The sequence below is a fragment of the Hemiscyllium ocellatum genome, chromosome 6 (assembly GCF_020745735.1).
Source record: "Hemiscyllium ocellatum isolate sHemOce1 chromosome 6, sHemOce1.pat.X.cur, whole genome shotgun sequence".
In the NCBI taxonomy this organism is placed as follows: Eukaryota; Metazoa; Chordata; class Chondrichthyes; order Orectolobiformes; family Hemiscylliidae; genus Hemiscyllium; species Hemiscyllium ocellatum.
This window is the reverse complement of record NC_083406.1, coordinates 93,242,517-93,258,114: the sequence shown is the minus strand read 5'-3', so window position 1 is coordinate 93,258,114 and position 15,598 is coordinate 93,242,517. Positions and strand designations below refer to the sequence as shown.

The 15,598-nt window shown below is 41.5% G+C and overlaps 1 protein-coding gene across 1 annotated transcript in view; it reads right to left on the bottom strand.

The window, feature by feature from the left end:
* The window catches only part of nbeaa (neurobeachin a), an 861,601-nt gene that overhangs the window by 777,246 nt on the left and 68,757 nt on the right, over nucleotides 1-15,598 (bottom strand). Inside the window, exon 2 of the mRNA XM_060826144.1 lies at nucleotides 3,633-3,864. Coding sequence (XP_060682127.1) covers nucleotides 3,633-3,864 — 232 coding nt within the window. The remainder of the gene's footprint in view (nucleotides 1-3,632; nucleotides 3,865-15,598) is intronic.

Here is a 15,598-nt window from a genome sequence, read left to right as displayed (position 1 = left end):
CACAAGGTATGAATTCAGATTTCTCCAGCTTCCTCATTTCCCCTCCCCCCACCTTGTCTCAGTCGGTTCCCTCAACTCAGCACCGCCCTCCTAACCTGCAATCCTCTTCCTGACCTCTCCGCCCCCACCCCACTCCGGCCTATCACCCTCACCTTGACCTCCTTCCACCTATCCCACCTCCATCGCCCCTCCCCCTAGTCCCTCCTCCCTACCTTTTATCTCAGCCGGCTTGGCTCTCTCTCTCTTATTCCTGATGAAGGGCTTATGCTCGAAACGTCGAATTCTCTATTCCTGAGATGCTGCCTAACCTGCTGTGCTTTGACCAGCAACACATTTGCAGCTGTGATCTCCAGCATCTGCAGACCTCATTTTTTACTTCTTTGACAAAAACTCAACCTCTCTGAGGACCCCTTCTCCTGACTCCAACCTTCCTCCCTCCACTTGGTCAGCCCCCGCCAGCCTTGTACCCACCCTAGACATCTTCATTGCTGACTGCCAACGTGACATTAGCCGCCTCATATTTTTCCACCTCCCTCTCCCACACCAACCTCACCCCCTCCAAACGTGCAGCATTCCACTGTCTCTACACCAATCCCCAGTTCACCATCAAACCTGCTAACAAAGGTGGGGCAGTGATAGTCTTGAAAGCTGGCCTCTGTCACAGACATCGACCGCCAACTCTCTTGACACCACATCCTTACACTCCATTGCCCACAACGCCACCGCGACCCATCATGCCAAAATCACTCGCACTGTCAGCGTCCTCATTGCCTCCAGTGATCTCCCCTCCACAGCATCCAAACCCAGTCCATCAACCCCGCACTGCATGGTTCTACCTGCTCCCCAAGATCCACAAGCGTAACTACCCCAGCAGGCCCATCGTCTCAGTATGGTCCTGCCCCACTGAACTCAATTCATCCTACCTCGACTCCATCCTCTCCCTCTTCATTCAGGCACTTCCCACCTACATCTACAATATCAACCATGTGCTCCATCTCTTCAGTAACTTCCAGTTCCTGGCCCCCAGTACTTTACCTTCGCTATGGATGTTCAGTCATTACAAACGTCCATACCCTACAAGAATGGCCTCCACACCCTCAGCTTCTTCCTCTCCATCAGATCTATCCAGTCCCCCTCCATCAATGCCCTCCGCCTCACCAAACTGACCCTCACCCTTAACTTTTCCTTTAGCTCCTCCCATTTCCTCCAAATCCAGAGTGGGCCATGGGCACACAAATGGGCCCCCGCAAAGAGGCTATTGCCTCTTGGTCAGCTATTAGTTTTTTAGATCAGAGTGGTGCTGGAAAACACAGCAGGTCAGGCAGCATCTAAGGATCAGGAAAATCTTTGTCAGCTATGTCAAACAGTCCCTCTTCAGTGCCGACACAGGTACTTGTTTCACAATTCTTGGGCTGTTACATCGATAACTGCATCAGTGCAGTGTCATGCACTCTGGCTGAATTAGAGCTGTTCATAGACTTCACCCACTACTTCTACCCTGTCCTCAAATTCACTTGGTCCATCTTGGATACCCTCCCCCTCCTCCATCCCATCCCTTTCCTGACCTATCCATTTTCATGGAGAAAGTGAGGACTGCAGATGCTGGAGATCAGAGCTGAAAATGTGCTGCTGGAAAAATGCAGCAGGTCCTCAAGAAGAGCTCATGCCCGAAACATCGATTCTCCTGGTCCTTGGATGCTGCCTGACCTGCTGCGCTATCCATTTCCATCTCTAGCAACAGTCTCCAGAAGGATGTTTATGACAAACCCATAGATTCTCTCAACTGGACTATACCACCTCCCACCCAGTGTCCTGCAAGAACTCCACCTCATTTTCCCAATTCCTCTGCGGCATCTGCTCGGACAAGGAGACACTCCACTCCTAAGTATCCCAGATGCCCACCTATTTTGAACAATGTGCATTTCCCTCCTCGGTCATCCAGACAGCCCTCCATTGCAGCACCTCCATTCCCCATTCCACTGCTCTAAACCCCTCTCCCCATGCAATAAAGACAGAGTCCCCCTTGTCCTCACCTCCTACCCAGCCAGGCACCACATCCAAGACATCCTTAAAATACTTCCACCAACACCAACTAGATCCAACCACCAAAACATCTTCCCCTTCCCCATCTCCCAAATGGACAGTTCCCTTTGGCAGTCCTTGGTATGCACCACTCTTCCCAAGCCCCCTGAACCTCCAGGTATCTTCCCTGTAAAACATGCAAAACCTGCCAGTACATCATCCCCCTCATCTCCATCCAGAGCCCCAAACAGTCCTTCCAGGTGAGACAGAGGTTCACCTACCTCTCTACCTACCTAGTTTACTGCATCAAGTTCTCCCGATGTGGTCTTTTCTACATTGGGAAGACCAAACGTAAGCTTGGGGAATGCTTCACCGAGCATTTCAGCCAGACCCACAGTGGCCGACCTGACTGCACGGTAACCACCCATTTTAATTCCCCTTCCCACTCCCTTTCCGATATAACCATCCTTGGCCTCCTCCATTGCCACAATGAACCAAACCACAAATTTGAAGAACACCACCTAATCTTCCACCTGGGCAGCCTACAGTCCAGAGGGCTCAACATTGAGGCCTCTAATTTTAAATAACCTCCCTTCCCCCGACTACCTTCGCAGCACCTCCCTCTCCCAGCCACCTCCGGATTCATTCCTCCTATTAACTAACCAGGTCGTACCCTCTGCCTGTCTTCACCTATCCCCACTTCACCCACCCTGCCTTTTCAAACCCACTCTACCTGCAGCTCCTCTTACACCCAAAACATCGACTTCTCCACTTCTCGATGCTGCCTGGCTTGCTGTGCTCTTCCAGCCTCCTGCTTGTCATTCTAGGTACTAATCTGGTAAACCTGCTCAGATTCCACATCCAAGGCATTTACTTCCTTCCCTAACAATGCATACAGCATTCATGATGAAATCTCAACAATGCTTTGTATGACTGAAATGTAGCATCTTTACTTGGATGTGCAATTTCTCTTGGAATAAAGGAGAGTATTCCATTAGCCTTCTCGATTATATGCTGTATCTGCATACTAACTTTTTGGGACTGATGCACCAGAGTAAATAAATCCCTATAAATCTTGGCATTCTGCAGTCATTGTCCATTTACATAATACATTGTCTTTTTATTCTTCCTGCCAAAATCATACAGGGCAATGAAGATTTTACAGAGAAGGCAAATGAGGTATTCAATGAAAAACCAAAAAAAATTACTAAATGAGTGAAAACCAATTCATGGAGTGAAAAAATAAGGAGAGAGAAATTAACCAGAAAAGAGGCTTTTAGAAAGATGAACTGCAGATGGATGCGAGTGAAAAGCAAAAGTAGAGGAAAGAAAGATTATAAAGGACAGAGATTATACCACAAAGCTTTAAAACACAAAAATATCTCCAGCAAAAATCACTGACTTTTGTCCTGCCAATTTATTTTTCATTGCAACATCTTCTGATTAAACATAAAAAGGCAAACAGTATATGTGACATCATAAAATGGATCAAGTGATTCAATCTCTGGGCCCAATTTTAACCCATTCAAACCCATCCACTTGGAGATATCAAATTGAGCCCTACATTTTAGCAGATTTAATATTATCAGCGTGACTTAAGTAATGATTACCTGCTATCATGTCATCCACTTTGCTCATTTTTAATAGCACTTGTTCAATGAGGCCAACCTCTGTGCTTGCTTGAAGGTTGCGTACACTCTTACGCAGAATGGCTGTGAACATACTCCAAATCTCAGCCTGGCAGGTGACATCACAGTGTTCAAGGAGTTCTATCATACATGCTATGCTCTCCTCATCCTGAATGATGAAGTTAATTTCCAAGTCAAATTCTCCACCAACTAGCTGTCAGAGGGATGGATAAAAGAAAAAAAGCAAAAATTGTTTAACAGTTTCATTTAAAATTGTACAGTTTCAAAATATTTAGATCAGTCTATTTTAACTGGATTCAGGCTGGAGTCCAACACCAGTAAATTTTACAAAGCTTCACTTTGACATAGCAAGCCTATCTAGTAAACAAAATGAGTGAGGAAATTTCAGTGCTACATTTAAACTGTACTCTGAATTTGGAGATCACCAGGTTATCTGTGAAATTAGGAGAAGCATCACCAACAAAAACAGAACTTGATGGAAAAGCTCAGCAGGTCTGGCAGTATCTGTGGAGAGAAATCAGAATTAATGTTTCAGGTCCTGAGAACACGATTACAACCTGTGTACTCCCAGTTGATGAAAACTAAAACAAGCCACAATGCCAACCAACAATCCTCACAGCAAATTAAACATGTGAATCTCGTGGGGGTAAAGAGGGACTCAAGTACAATAACCTATTGGCTTTCACAAATAAAAATAGAACTTGTTGGAAAAGCTCAGCAGATCTGGCAGCTTTGGCGAGAAATCAGAGTTCAAGTCACTGAAACTGAAAGCCACAGAACTACTGAGCTTTTCCAGCAATTTTTTAAAAGTTTTTTTTAAAACAGCATTCACAGTTCTTTCAGTTTTTAACTTATTGACTTTCATGCTTAAGATCCAATAGTGATATATCCAAATGAGTATATCAAATTAGGAAACAAGTCAATAAGAGAAATAAAAGGAGATGCGAAATAAAAACATTGGGAACATTAAAAATATAATTATAACAACACAAATCTTATTGTCTTACAAGGTAAAATGCACTAAAGAAATTCCTATGATAATAAAAGCTAATAAGAGTTAAAGACTGGTTTTGGACTCATTATCAATGAGTGAAAAGCAACATTGGCATTGGTGAAATGACCTGTTTCTATGTTGTATTTCTTTTTCAATAGAATTAACAATTTCAATAAATATCACCTTTCATCAGAATCATTCTGATGTCTGTCCAGAGCTGCTGCCTGACTTTGCATATTTACAGCATTTTCAGTTATTATTTTACATTTCTAGCTTCTGAACTACTTTTATTTTGCATCTGTAACTCATTGCTCACAGAAGGCACATCAACCAGACTGTCTATTCTCCATCCATATGCTGCCCATCAATGCCCCTGCCTCACTCATCTGCAAGTAAAAACCCTCGTTAGTGCCTTTGACACCTCCAGATTTGTCAAGTCAACATTCTGCCTTGAACATGTGCTAAATCCTATTTATGTTACACCATTTTCTGACCTACAGTGACTTTTAATCTGATGACAACTCGATTTTTAAATTCTCATACTTGTGTTCAAATCCCTCAGTGCCCCTCTTAAAGGCTACAACTTTTCCAGTCATACAGCAGTTTGGTTAGAAAGGGGATTTAAAAAAAAATTTTTTAAACAATAATGAGTTATCATAATGAACAATGGCAAGAATTTGGATGCAAAGCTTCAACATGACAGTCACATAATTAAGCTTCATTGACAGTGTAATGTAACATGCTGAATATTATTTGCTTCATTGATTGATAAATTGACGTGGCTCAATACTTTAACTATTGAGTCTGCAAACCTCAGTTTGTCCCAAACCAGCATAGCACCTTTAGTTAAGACATTCATTGTTTTCTTCAGTGTTACATCTGACAATTGTAGTAAAATGATAATAAACATTCTGCAATGTACTGAATATCTTTTACAATTTATAGATTCATTGCCGCCAAATTTCCATCATCTACTCAGTAATAGTCTTATTTGCTCCAAAATTAGAATTGCACTGATGATGGCTCTATCTGGCAGGGCCCTTGGGGAATTTATAAACTATTGTCATCCCAATTTTAAGTTGAGGAGCATTAAAAGATGTGTTCATCAAAATCTGCCAATTGTAACAACTTATTTTGGTGGATACATTGAAGAAATATCAGCCTACTTCAGTGGTATAGATGCTACCTGAGAAGATTCGAGACAAGATATGCATGCATTTGGAAAGACAGGGTTTGATTAGGAATAGTCATTTGGTTTTGCGACAGGGATGTCACACCTCACAAAGTTGTTACAGTTCTTTGATGAAGTGACCAGGAAGGTTGACAAGGGAAGGGCTATAGACGTACTCTACATGGACTTCAGCAAGGCCTTTCATTAGGTTCCACGTGGTAGGCGGCTCTGGGAGTTTAGTTCACATGGAATCCAGGGTAAGCTGGAAAACTGGATACAAAATTGGCTTGATGGGAGGAGGCAGAGGGTAATAGTGGAAGGATGCTTGATGGACTGGAGACCTGAGACTATTAGAGCGCCTCAAGGTGTTTGTGCTTGGTGCATTACTGTTTAGTATCTACGTCAATGATTTGGATGAGAATGTAAAAGGCATGATTAGTAAGATTGTTGATGTCACTAAAATAGGCAATATCATGGACAGTGAGGAATGTTTTCAGAAGTGGGCTCAGAAATGTCAAATGGAGTTTAATATAGATAAATGTGAGGTCTTGCATTTTGGAAAGTCAAATCAAGGTAAAAGTTTCATAGTGAATGGTTGGGCCTTAAGGAATCTAGTGGAACAGAGAGATCTTGGAGTTCAGGCTCATGGTTCTGTGAAAATGGAGTCACAGAGAGACAGGGCACTGAAAGAGGCTTTTGGCACACTGGCCTTCATCAATCAGGGCACTGAGTACAGAAGTTGGGCATTTATACAGGATGTTGGTGAGGGTGCACTTGCAGTGTTGTGCTCAGTTTTGGTCAACTTATTGTAGGAAGGATGTTATTAAACTGAAATGAGTGCAGAAGAAATTTACAAGGATGTTGCCTGGAATTTAGGGTCTGAGTTATAAGGAGAGATTGGACAAGCTAGGATGTTTTTCTTTAGAGTGTAGGAGACTGAGGGAGACCTTATAGAGGCATATAAGATCATGTGGGGCATGGATAGGATGAATGCACGGTGGCACAGTGGTTAGCGCTGCTGCCTTACAGCGCCTGTGACCCGGGTTCATTTCCCGCCTCAGGTGACTGACTGTGTGGAGTTTGCACATTCTCCCCGTGTCTGCGTGGGTTTCCTCCGGGTGCTCCGGTTTCCTCCCACAGTCCAAAGATGTGCGGGTCAGGTGAATTGGCCATGCTAAATTGCCCGTAGTGTTAGGTAAGGGGTATATGTAGGGGTATGGGTGGGTTGCGCTTCGTCGGGTCGGTGTGGACTTGTTGGGCCGAAGGGCCTGTTTCCACACTGTAAGTAATCTAATCTAAATTTTACCCAGGGTTGGGGAACTGAGGACTAGAGGGCATCAGTTTAAGGTTAGAGGGGAACAATAAAAGGGAACCTGAGGGGCATTTTTTGTTCTTACAGAGAGGATGATGTGTATATGGAATGAGCTGCCAGCAGAAGTGGTTGAGGGGGTACATTAACAACATTTAAAAGGCAGTTGGATAAATATATGGATAGGAAAGGGTTGGAAGGATATGGGCCAAGTGCAGGGAAATGGTGTTAGCATGGATGGACATTTTGGTCAGCATGGACCAGTTTGAGCCAAAGAGCCTGTCTCCATGCTGTCGGACTCTATGACTGTGTGGTGGATCAATGGTGAGGATCCCAACTTACATGAAATTATGGAGCAGCGAGAGAATGGTGATTAATTTCTGCCAGTTGAGTTTTGAAAGCCTTTATAAGGTCAAAGGTGACATGCATAAAAATTACCATTGCTCTCAGCATTTTTCTTGGACTGGTCTTGGTGTACCTCTTGATTCATCAAGGTCCAATGTGCCCCGCATGTATTTCAGTGATTTTAGTTTACTAGAAATGTTCTTATTAATTTTAACCTGACATTGTACAATCACATTTTTCACAAATATTGTCACAGAAATTTTGCAATCAATTCAGTGCTAAGATGGACTTCAGAAGAGTTTTGTACAGGGCTCTTTCTTTCAATAGAAGAAAAAAAATCAGCTCATCTCTCCAGCTGACGAGTGTTTTTAGGATGATCTTCATGTCAACCATTAAAATTGTGGATTTTTCAGCACAGTCAAGATAAACTAACTATGAATAAACAACAGTGGGCCATTCAGCTCTTTGCGCCTGCTCCAGATCATGGCTGATGTGATTTTAACCTCAATTCTACTTTCTACTAATCTTTCATTTTCTTGGTAATCGAGGATTATCTACCTCTGCATTAAGAATACTTAAAGATTCTGCATCTACTGCCTGGTCAAGTGTCCCCAGGATCTTATCTGCTTAATTTAGTCACTTCTGACTCTTCTGATCTCCAGAAGTCTGTGCTGGAGCTTCAACACTTTATGATTTGTATGAATGATTGGACCAAAGAATGTACACTAAATTTACCAATGTCATAAAGATAGGCAAGAAATTGACCTGTGAAGAGGAAGAGTACTACTCCCTTGACCCACAAAAGTCAGATCTCTGCCAATTGATCCTACTTACTCTGGATTGTTGTATGTCACTCACTACTACAATCCTGAACCTAATGGTCCAAAAGACAAAGTATCAAATTTTTCCTCAAGCTAAGGTGCTGTTTCTTCAGCTTATACTGAACGTCATGGGAACACTACAGCAGCTCATGGACAAAAAATTCTCAATGGAAGTAAGATGAAAAATTGAAATGACTCATAACTGGAACCTGAAGGTATTGGTTATAAACAAGGTGCTCTGCAATGTTATCATCCAAAATACATTTAAGCAACAACACCACATAAAAACTGTATGAGTCTTCATCAGAACTCAATGGACTCGAAATGCTAACTTGGCTTTTCTCTCCACAGATGCTGCCAGATCTGAGCAGCACCAAATCTTCAGTTCAGCACTTGACAGTCTGCTGGACTCAACGGAGTTCAAAAACTTGAAATCATAACATGTGCCTTAATCTTGCTCTGTGCTTTTGCTTCTTTCTCTTTGCTTTGCTGGGTTGATCTTTATTTTCTTTATCCTTATATGTCACAATTCACTTCATTTGGACATATCTTTGGAGCTTTACTATGTACATCAGTGGATTCTAGTCAACCAAAATTCCAGCTCAAAACTGTTGAAAAGTAATCAAATTAAAAGAGAAGAATCAGTCTTTAAATTCTGAAAAGTAGCCAAAGGTCAAAATTGAGATAGTGTCATACAGCACGAAAGCAGACCCTTCAATCCAACTTATCCATGCTGACTAGGTTTCCCCAAACTAAACTCCTCCCACTTGCCTGCATTTGGCCCATATGCCACTAAACCTTTGCGATCCATGTAATGTTGTGACTGTACCTACATCTACCACTTCTTCTGGCAGTTCACTCCATATTCAAACCACCCTGTGTGTAAAAGTTTAAATCTTTTAAATCTTCCTACTCTCACCTTAAAAATATGCTATCCATTGTGAACTCACCCACCCTAGGGAAAAGATCTTTGCTATTCACCTTATCTATAACTTCATGATTTTAAAACCTCTATAAAGGGTCACCCATCAACCTCCTAGGCTCCATTCTATCCAGCCTCTCCTTATAACTCAAAACTCTCCACTCCTAGTAACATGCTTATAAACAAAAACAGAAATTGCTAGAAAAGCTCAACGGGTATGGTAGCGTCTATGAAGAGAATCCAGTGATCCTTTCTCAGAGCAACTTTGGAAAGCTTTTCTATAAGGAGAAAGTGAGGTCTGCAGATGCTGAAGATCAGAGCTGAAAATGTGTTGCTGGAAAAGCGCAGGTCAGGCAGCATCCAAGGAACAGGAAATTCGACGTTTCGGGCATAAGCCCGTCATCAGGAATGAGGAAAGTGTGTCCAGCAGGCTAAGATAAAAGGTAGAGAGGAGGGACGATGGAGATGTGATAGGTGGAAGGAGGTCAAGGTGAGGGCGATAGGCCGGAGTGGGGTGGGGGCGGAGAGGTCAGGAAGATGATTGCAGGTTAGGAAGGCGGTGCTGAGTTCGAGGGATTCGACTGAGTCAAGATGGGGGGAGGGGAAAGAGGTAACTGGAGAAATCGGAGTTCATCCCTTGTGGTTGGAGGGTTCCCAGGCGGAAGATGAGGCGCTCTTCCTCCAACCGTCGTGTTGTTATGGTCTGGCAATGGAGGAGTCCAAGGGCCTGCATGTCCTTGGTGGAGTGGGAGGGGGAGTTAAAGTGTTGAGCCACGGGGTGGTTTCTCCAATTTAATAACATCCTTCCTGTCGCAGAGAGACCAGAACTATATACAGCAGTCCGAAAGTGGCCTCGCCGATGTCCTGTACAACCATATGACATCCCAACTCCTGTACTCAGTGGTCTGTTCAATGAAGGCAAGAATGCCAAATGCCTTCTTTACTACCCTGTCTCTCTGTGATTTCTACCAACTTTCTAAAAACAATGGATCGGAATCCAGAAAGTGTCTGTTCAAAAACACTCCCCAGGGCCCTACCTAAACTGTGTAAATCCTATCCTTGTTCATCTTATGAAAATGCAACACCTTGCACTTATCTAAATTAAACTACATCTGCCACTCCTCAGCCCCTTGGCTGAATTGATCAAGATCCCTTTGTAATCTTAGATAAGCTTTTTCACCATGATGTGATAGTTTTTACAAGTGATCCTGGTGTGCTGTGGAATTGTCTCATTGAAGCATGCCATTTTATTGAAAGATTAGTGGTTGGGAACAACTAATATATATTAACACTTTTGGGTTGCTGCATCATGAAATAATTTGTTATTTAATCTCACTAGGCCTCTCTCATGTTGTGTTGCCTGACCTCCTGAGTTTTTCTTCCTTTTTCTGTTCTGATTTATAAAACAATAGCCTGAGTCAATTAAGGCATGCAATAAAGTGTGCCCTATTGAAACAAATGCAAGCATGAAGTATTTGAGTTGTTCTACCTTAAGAATGGATGCTGTGTAATTATTCTATGACAGTGCTGTGGACTACTGATCACCTTTAGAGATGCACCCCAGTTCCATTTTTGCTCTGGCAGATTGTTACATGATTCATGTCAACATTTGTATGTGCAAACATGTGAATTAGGAGCCAATGACCCTTCAAGGCTGCTGTGCCATTTGATAAAATCACAGCCAATCTGTTTTATGTCCATACTGCATATTATTTAGCCAATAGTTAAGCTGTTGATTATAATTTAGTGATCACTGTAATCCTACTGGACAATGATCTAAATAAAGTAGCTAGACAGGAAATAACTTTAATGCCAAAGGGATTGAGAACCAAACATTAATGTAAGGTGCTTGGCAAAAGAATCAAAGATTAGATGAGAAAGCCTTCTGCTTAAAAAGTTCTTAGGATCCATAATGCACTAAAAATATCATGCTTCTAGGTTCTTTGAGGATTTCCAAAGGGAATTACAGAACAATGTATCGATAAAACAATGTTGCATGGTCACAGAGAAACAGGTTTGGAACAGGGCTAGCTGAATTAATCTTGGAGAGTTGCCGCGTATACAATGATCAGAATGGCCTTCTTCAGTGCCTTCTTCTAATTTATGAAATTACTTCTGTACTCTCTCCTGCGACACAGCGATCAGAGTTCCACACAATATTCTAGCTGTTGTTTAATTAGTCTTTTTTGTCAAAAAGGTAACTCTTTATTCTGTTATGAAGATGTGGGTATACCTTTAAGAGAGTTAAAAGCAGAAGAACTACCGGACTCACCAAGTGTATTCAAAAATAGTAACAATGTAACACTGGGTCAAACCACTCAATTAGTTCTTTGCTTGGAGAAAACAACAAATTCAAATTTGGCCAGTTTAAATTATACCCAAACATAAAACTCTAATCAAGTTTGAATTGAGTATATTGACAATCTTAAAAGCAAATGACACAATCCGATGCTCTGGAGTATAAGACGGGAAAATTGAGCAGATGAGAGGAGATCTGCCACATCCTAGCATATAAGATTGCTCGAAAATAAAACTCAAAAATTCCTTTTCTATCAGTAATCTGTAACGTAGATATTCCTAACGAAGAGAAAAGACGACACAGGAAGATCCAAAAACAAGAACCTATAGCTGCCTGGGTTTGAGGTAAGAAGTGTTGTTTTATAAATTTTAATTGGGAGTTTTATCAGACTAGTATTATAGAAGGGAAGGTAACAGATAGGTTAGAGAAAGAAATTGTAAATAGTGGTTAGTTAATTATTCTGTTATACTTTAAGAAATAAAGTTGTTAATTTTTTACTTTAAATAGTTCTTGGCCACCTGATTTTAGCAGATTCCGGACGGGATAAATAATTTGTGTTGCTGGTTTTAAATTAAGGAGGGTTTAACCCCTGTTGTAACAATTCTTTCTTTAAACCAGACAAGACTCAGATTTCTTTGCTTAAAAATTATCCATGCATGTGCAGGTGTACAACTCAAACTTCATTATACTATTTCCACTGATAACAAGGTTCCAATCAACTTTCAATTAAATTGCTAAACACTTACTCATCCATATCCCTGTCCAACACCATTCACAGTCTACATTTCAGATTAGTACACATGACTGCATTATTCAATCAAAGTAGTTTACATGATATTTTCCAATCATAACCTGGTTACGTATAACCTCAACTGTAGGTACATACTGGTGATGAGAAAACCTATACACAGTCCCTTTTTCCACATTTTTACACTCTTCCAGCACAAGCTCCCTGCTCTTGTATGCCTTACCTCAACTAATAAAAGGCAAGTGACCTTTATGGCTTCTACATTACATTCTTTCTCTTCTACCTTTAGGAATCTATTAACAAGCAAACAGATTCCTCTGTTCCACTACACTTCTCAGCAGCCACGTCCCCAAATTCAATGCCATTTGTCACATTTGTGCTCAGCTGACCAGTGATGCCTTGTATTGTCTATGCATTTTTTCACCATCAGCCAGAGAACCAAATTAAAAATTTTCATATAGAAAAATATGTTCCCTACATTTCAGTATAAATCTCAGATCTAAAATTGACAATTCACTAGGAGTAAATGAGATACAGACATAACAGAAAGACTAATAATTGCAGAGGCATTGACAAGAAATGGAGGATAGGCTCAATAACTATAGACCAGTCAGTTTAACCTCAGTGGTGGAAAACATTTTCCAAAAGGTGAAAATCACTGGACAAATGTGAATTTATTAAGAAATGACAGCATGTGTTTAAGGGAAATATAGCATTTAACTAACATGATTGAGTTTTTTTTGTGACATTACAGAAGATCAATGAGAATTATGCCAATGAAGGTAAAACTTTAAAAATGAATTGGTTATTTACACCAATAGAAAATATTTTCTGGCTGTAGAGAGGAGGAAAATTAATTTGATATTAATTGCTCAGATCTGACATAAGCAAAACAGGTCAAATGGCATCATTCAGACTATTATTCTATGGGTTTGTGAAAAATAACTCTTCAAATTGCAAACAGGAAAACCAGACTTCTCCTATTGACAGAAAAAAAAAGCATTTTATTGAATAGAATGTGTCTAAAAAGATTGTTGAAATCACCACCAGATAGGCTATAGGTGCAGAATTAGGCTATTCAACCCTTTGAAGTGTCATATCATTTGATCAAGACTGATACACTTTTCAACTCCATTCTCTTGCTTTCTCCCCATAATCCTGATCTCCTATCTTATCAAGAATCTGTCTTAAATACCCTTAATGAGCTGTCCTTTGTGGCATTGAGTTTGACAGATTAACCACATCCTGGCTGAAGAAATTCCTTCTCATCTCAGCTCTAAAGAATCGTCCTTCTCCCGGAGGTCGTGCCCTCGGACCTAGTCTATCCTACTAATGGAAACATCTTCCCCACAACCACTCTAACAGGATACTGGAGACACCTGGAAAGTTTCAATCACACCTTCCTTCATCCTTCTAAACTCCAACGAGAACAGATCCAAAGTCCTCAACCAGACCTAACATGACAGTCCTTTATCCTGGGACCTTTCTTGTAAACGTCCTCTGCACCACCTCTAAACTCATCTTTCCTTAGATAAGAGGCCCAAAACTGCTCACAATATTCCAAATGCACTCTGACTTCAGCTCTTGCTTGCCCTCTTGAAATGAGTACCACATTGCATTTGCCCACTGGAACTGCCTTAAGCAGAGGTATTATATTGGCCACTTTCCAGCACTCTGGGATCCTCCCCGCCACAATTGCTGAAAGATCACCAATGCCTTGAAAATCTCCTCAGCTAGCTCCTTCAGAAATCCATGCAATGGGGCCCATCTGATCCAGGTGACTTATCCACTTTCAGACCTTTAAGCTTCTGCAGCATCACCTTTTTTAGTGATGGCCACTCCACTCACCACTGCTCCCTCACTCGAAGTTCTGGTATGTTACTGGTGATCTTGCACTGTGAAAACAGATGCAAAGTACCTATTCGGTTCCTCTGTTATTTCTTTCATCCCCATTTCTACTTCTCTGACCTAATTTTCCAGTGCCTTTTTCCATCCTTTTAGAGGCTTAAAATAACTCTTGCAATCTTCTTTTATCTTTCAAGCTAGTTTACTCTCATAATTCATGTCCACCCTTATTACTTTTTGAGTTACCCTCAGCTCATTTTTAAAGGTTTCCCACTCATCTTTACCACACTGAGCTTTTTCTTTTGCTTTTATGCTGTTCCCAACTTTCCTTGTTATCCACGGTAGCCTCATCTTCCCCTTAATATGTTTCTGCGTCCTTGGGATGAATTTCTGTTGTGTTTTCCAAATTACCCTAGAAACCCCTGCCATTGCTGCGTCACTATTTTCTGTAATAGGCTTCTCTTCTGATCAATTTTGACCAACTCCTCCCACATCTTTGTGACTACCTTCACTCAATTATAATACTGTTACATGGAATTCCATCTTCACACTCCCAGAACGCAGAGTAAATTCTATTATATTATGGTCACTATCCCTGAAAGGTTCCTTCACTTACAGCTCCCAAATCAACTCTGCCTCATTACACATCATGCCGGTTCTCTGGTGGGCTCTACCACAAGCCGCCCAAAACGAAAACATCATCTATAGACATTCCATGAATTCCTTGCCTCGAGATCTGCTACCAACCTCATTTCCCCAGTCTACCTGCATATTAAAGTCCCCCAAAATTACTTTTCAGCCAAGTTTCCACAAAAGTGTTTCCCTCACCACGAGAGAATTAACCTTTTAACATTTAATAGAGAACAAACTGTTTTTAATCATCTATTCACTGCATAGATTCCGAGGTATATTTTCTATTGTCTCAAATACTGCATTAGTTATAGAGTCATAGAGATGTACAGCATGGAAACAAACCCTTCGGTCCAACTCATCCATGCTGAACACATATCCCAACCCAATCTAGTCCCACTTGCCACCACTGGGCCCATATCCCTCCAAACGCTTCCTATTCATATACCCATCCAGATGCCTTTTAAATGTTGCAATTATACTAGCTTCCACCACTTCCTCTGGCACCTCATTCCATACACTTACCACCCTGTGGAAAAGTTGCCCCATAGGTCTCTTTTATATCTTTCCCCTTTCACCCTAAACCTATGCCCTCTGGCTCTGGACGCCCCTACCCCAGAGAAAAGATTTTGTCTATTTACCCTATCCATGCCGCTCAAGATTTTATAAACCTCTATAAGGTCAGTCATCAGCCTCCAACTCTCCGTGGAAAAAAAGCCCCAGCCTATTCAACCTCTCCCTATAGCTCAAATCCTCCAAACCTGGCAACATCCTTGTAAATCTTTTCTGAACCCTTTCAAGTTTCACAACATCCTTCCGATAGGAAGGAGACCAGAATTGCAC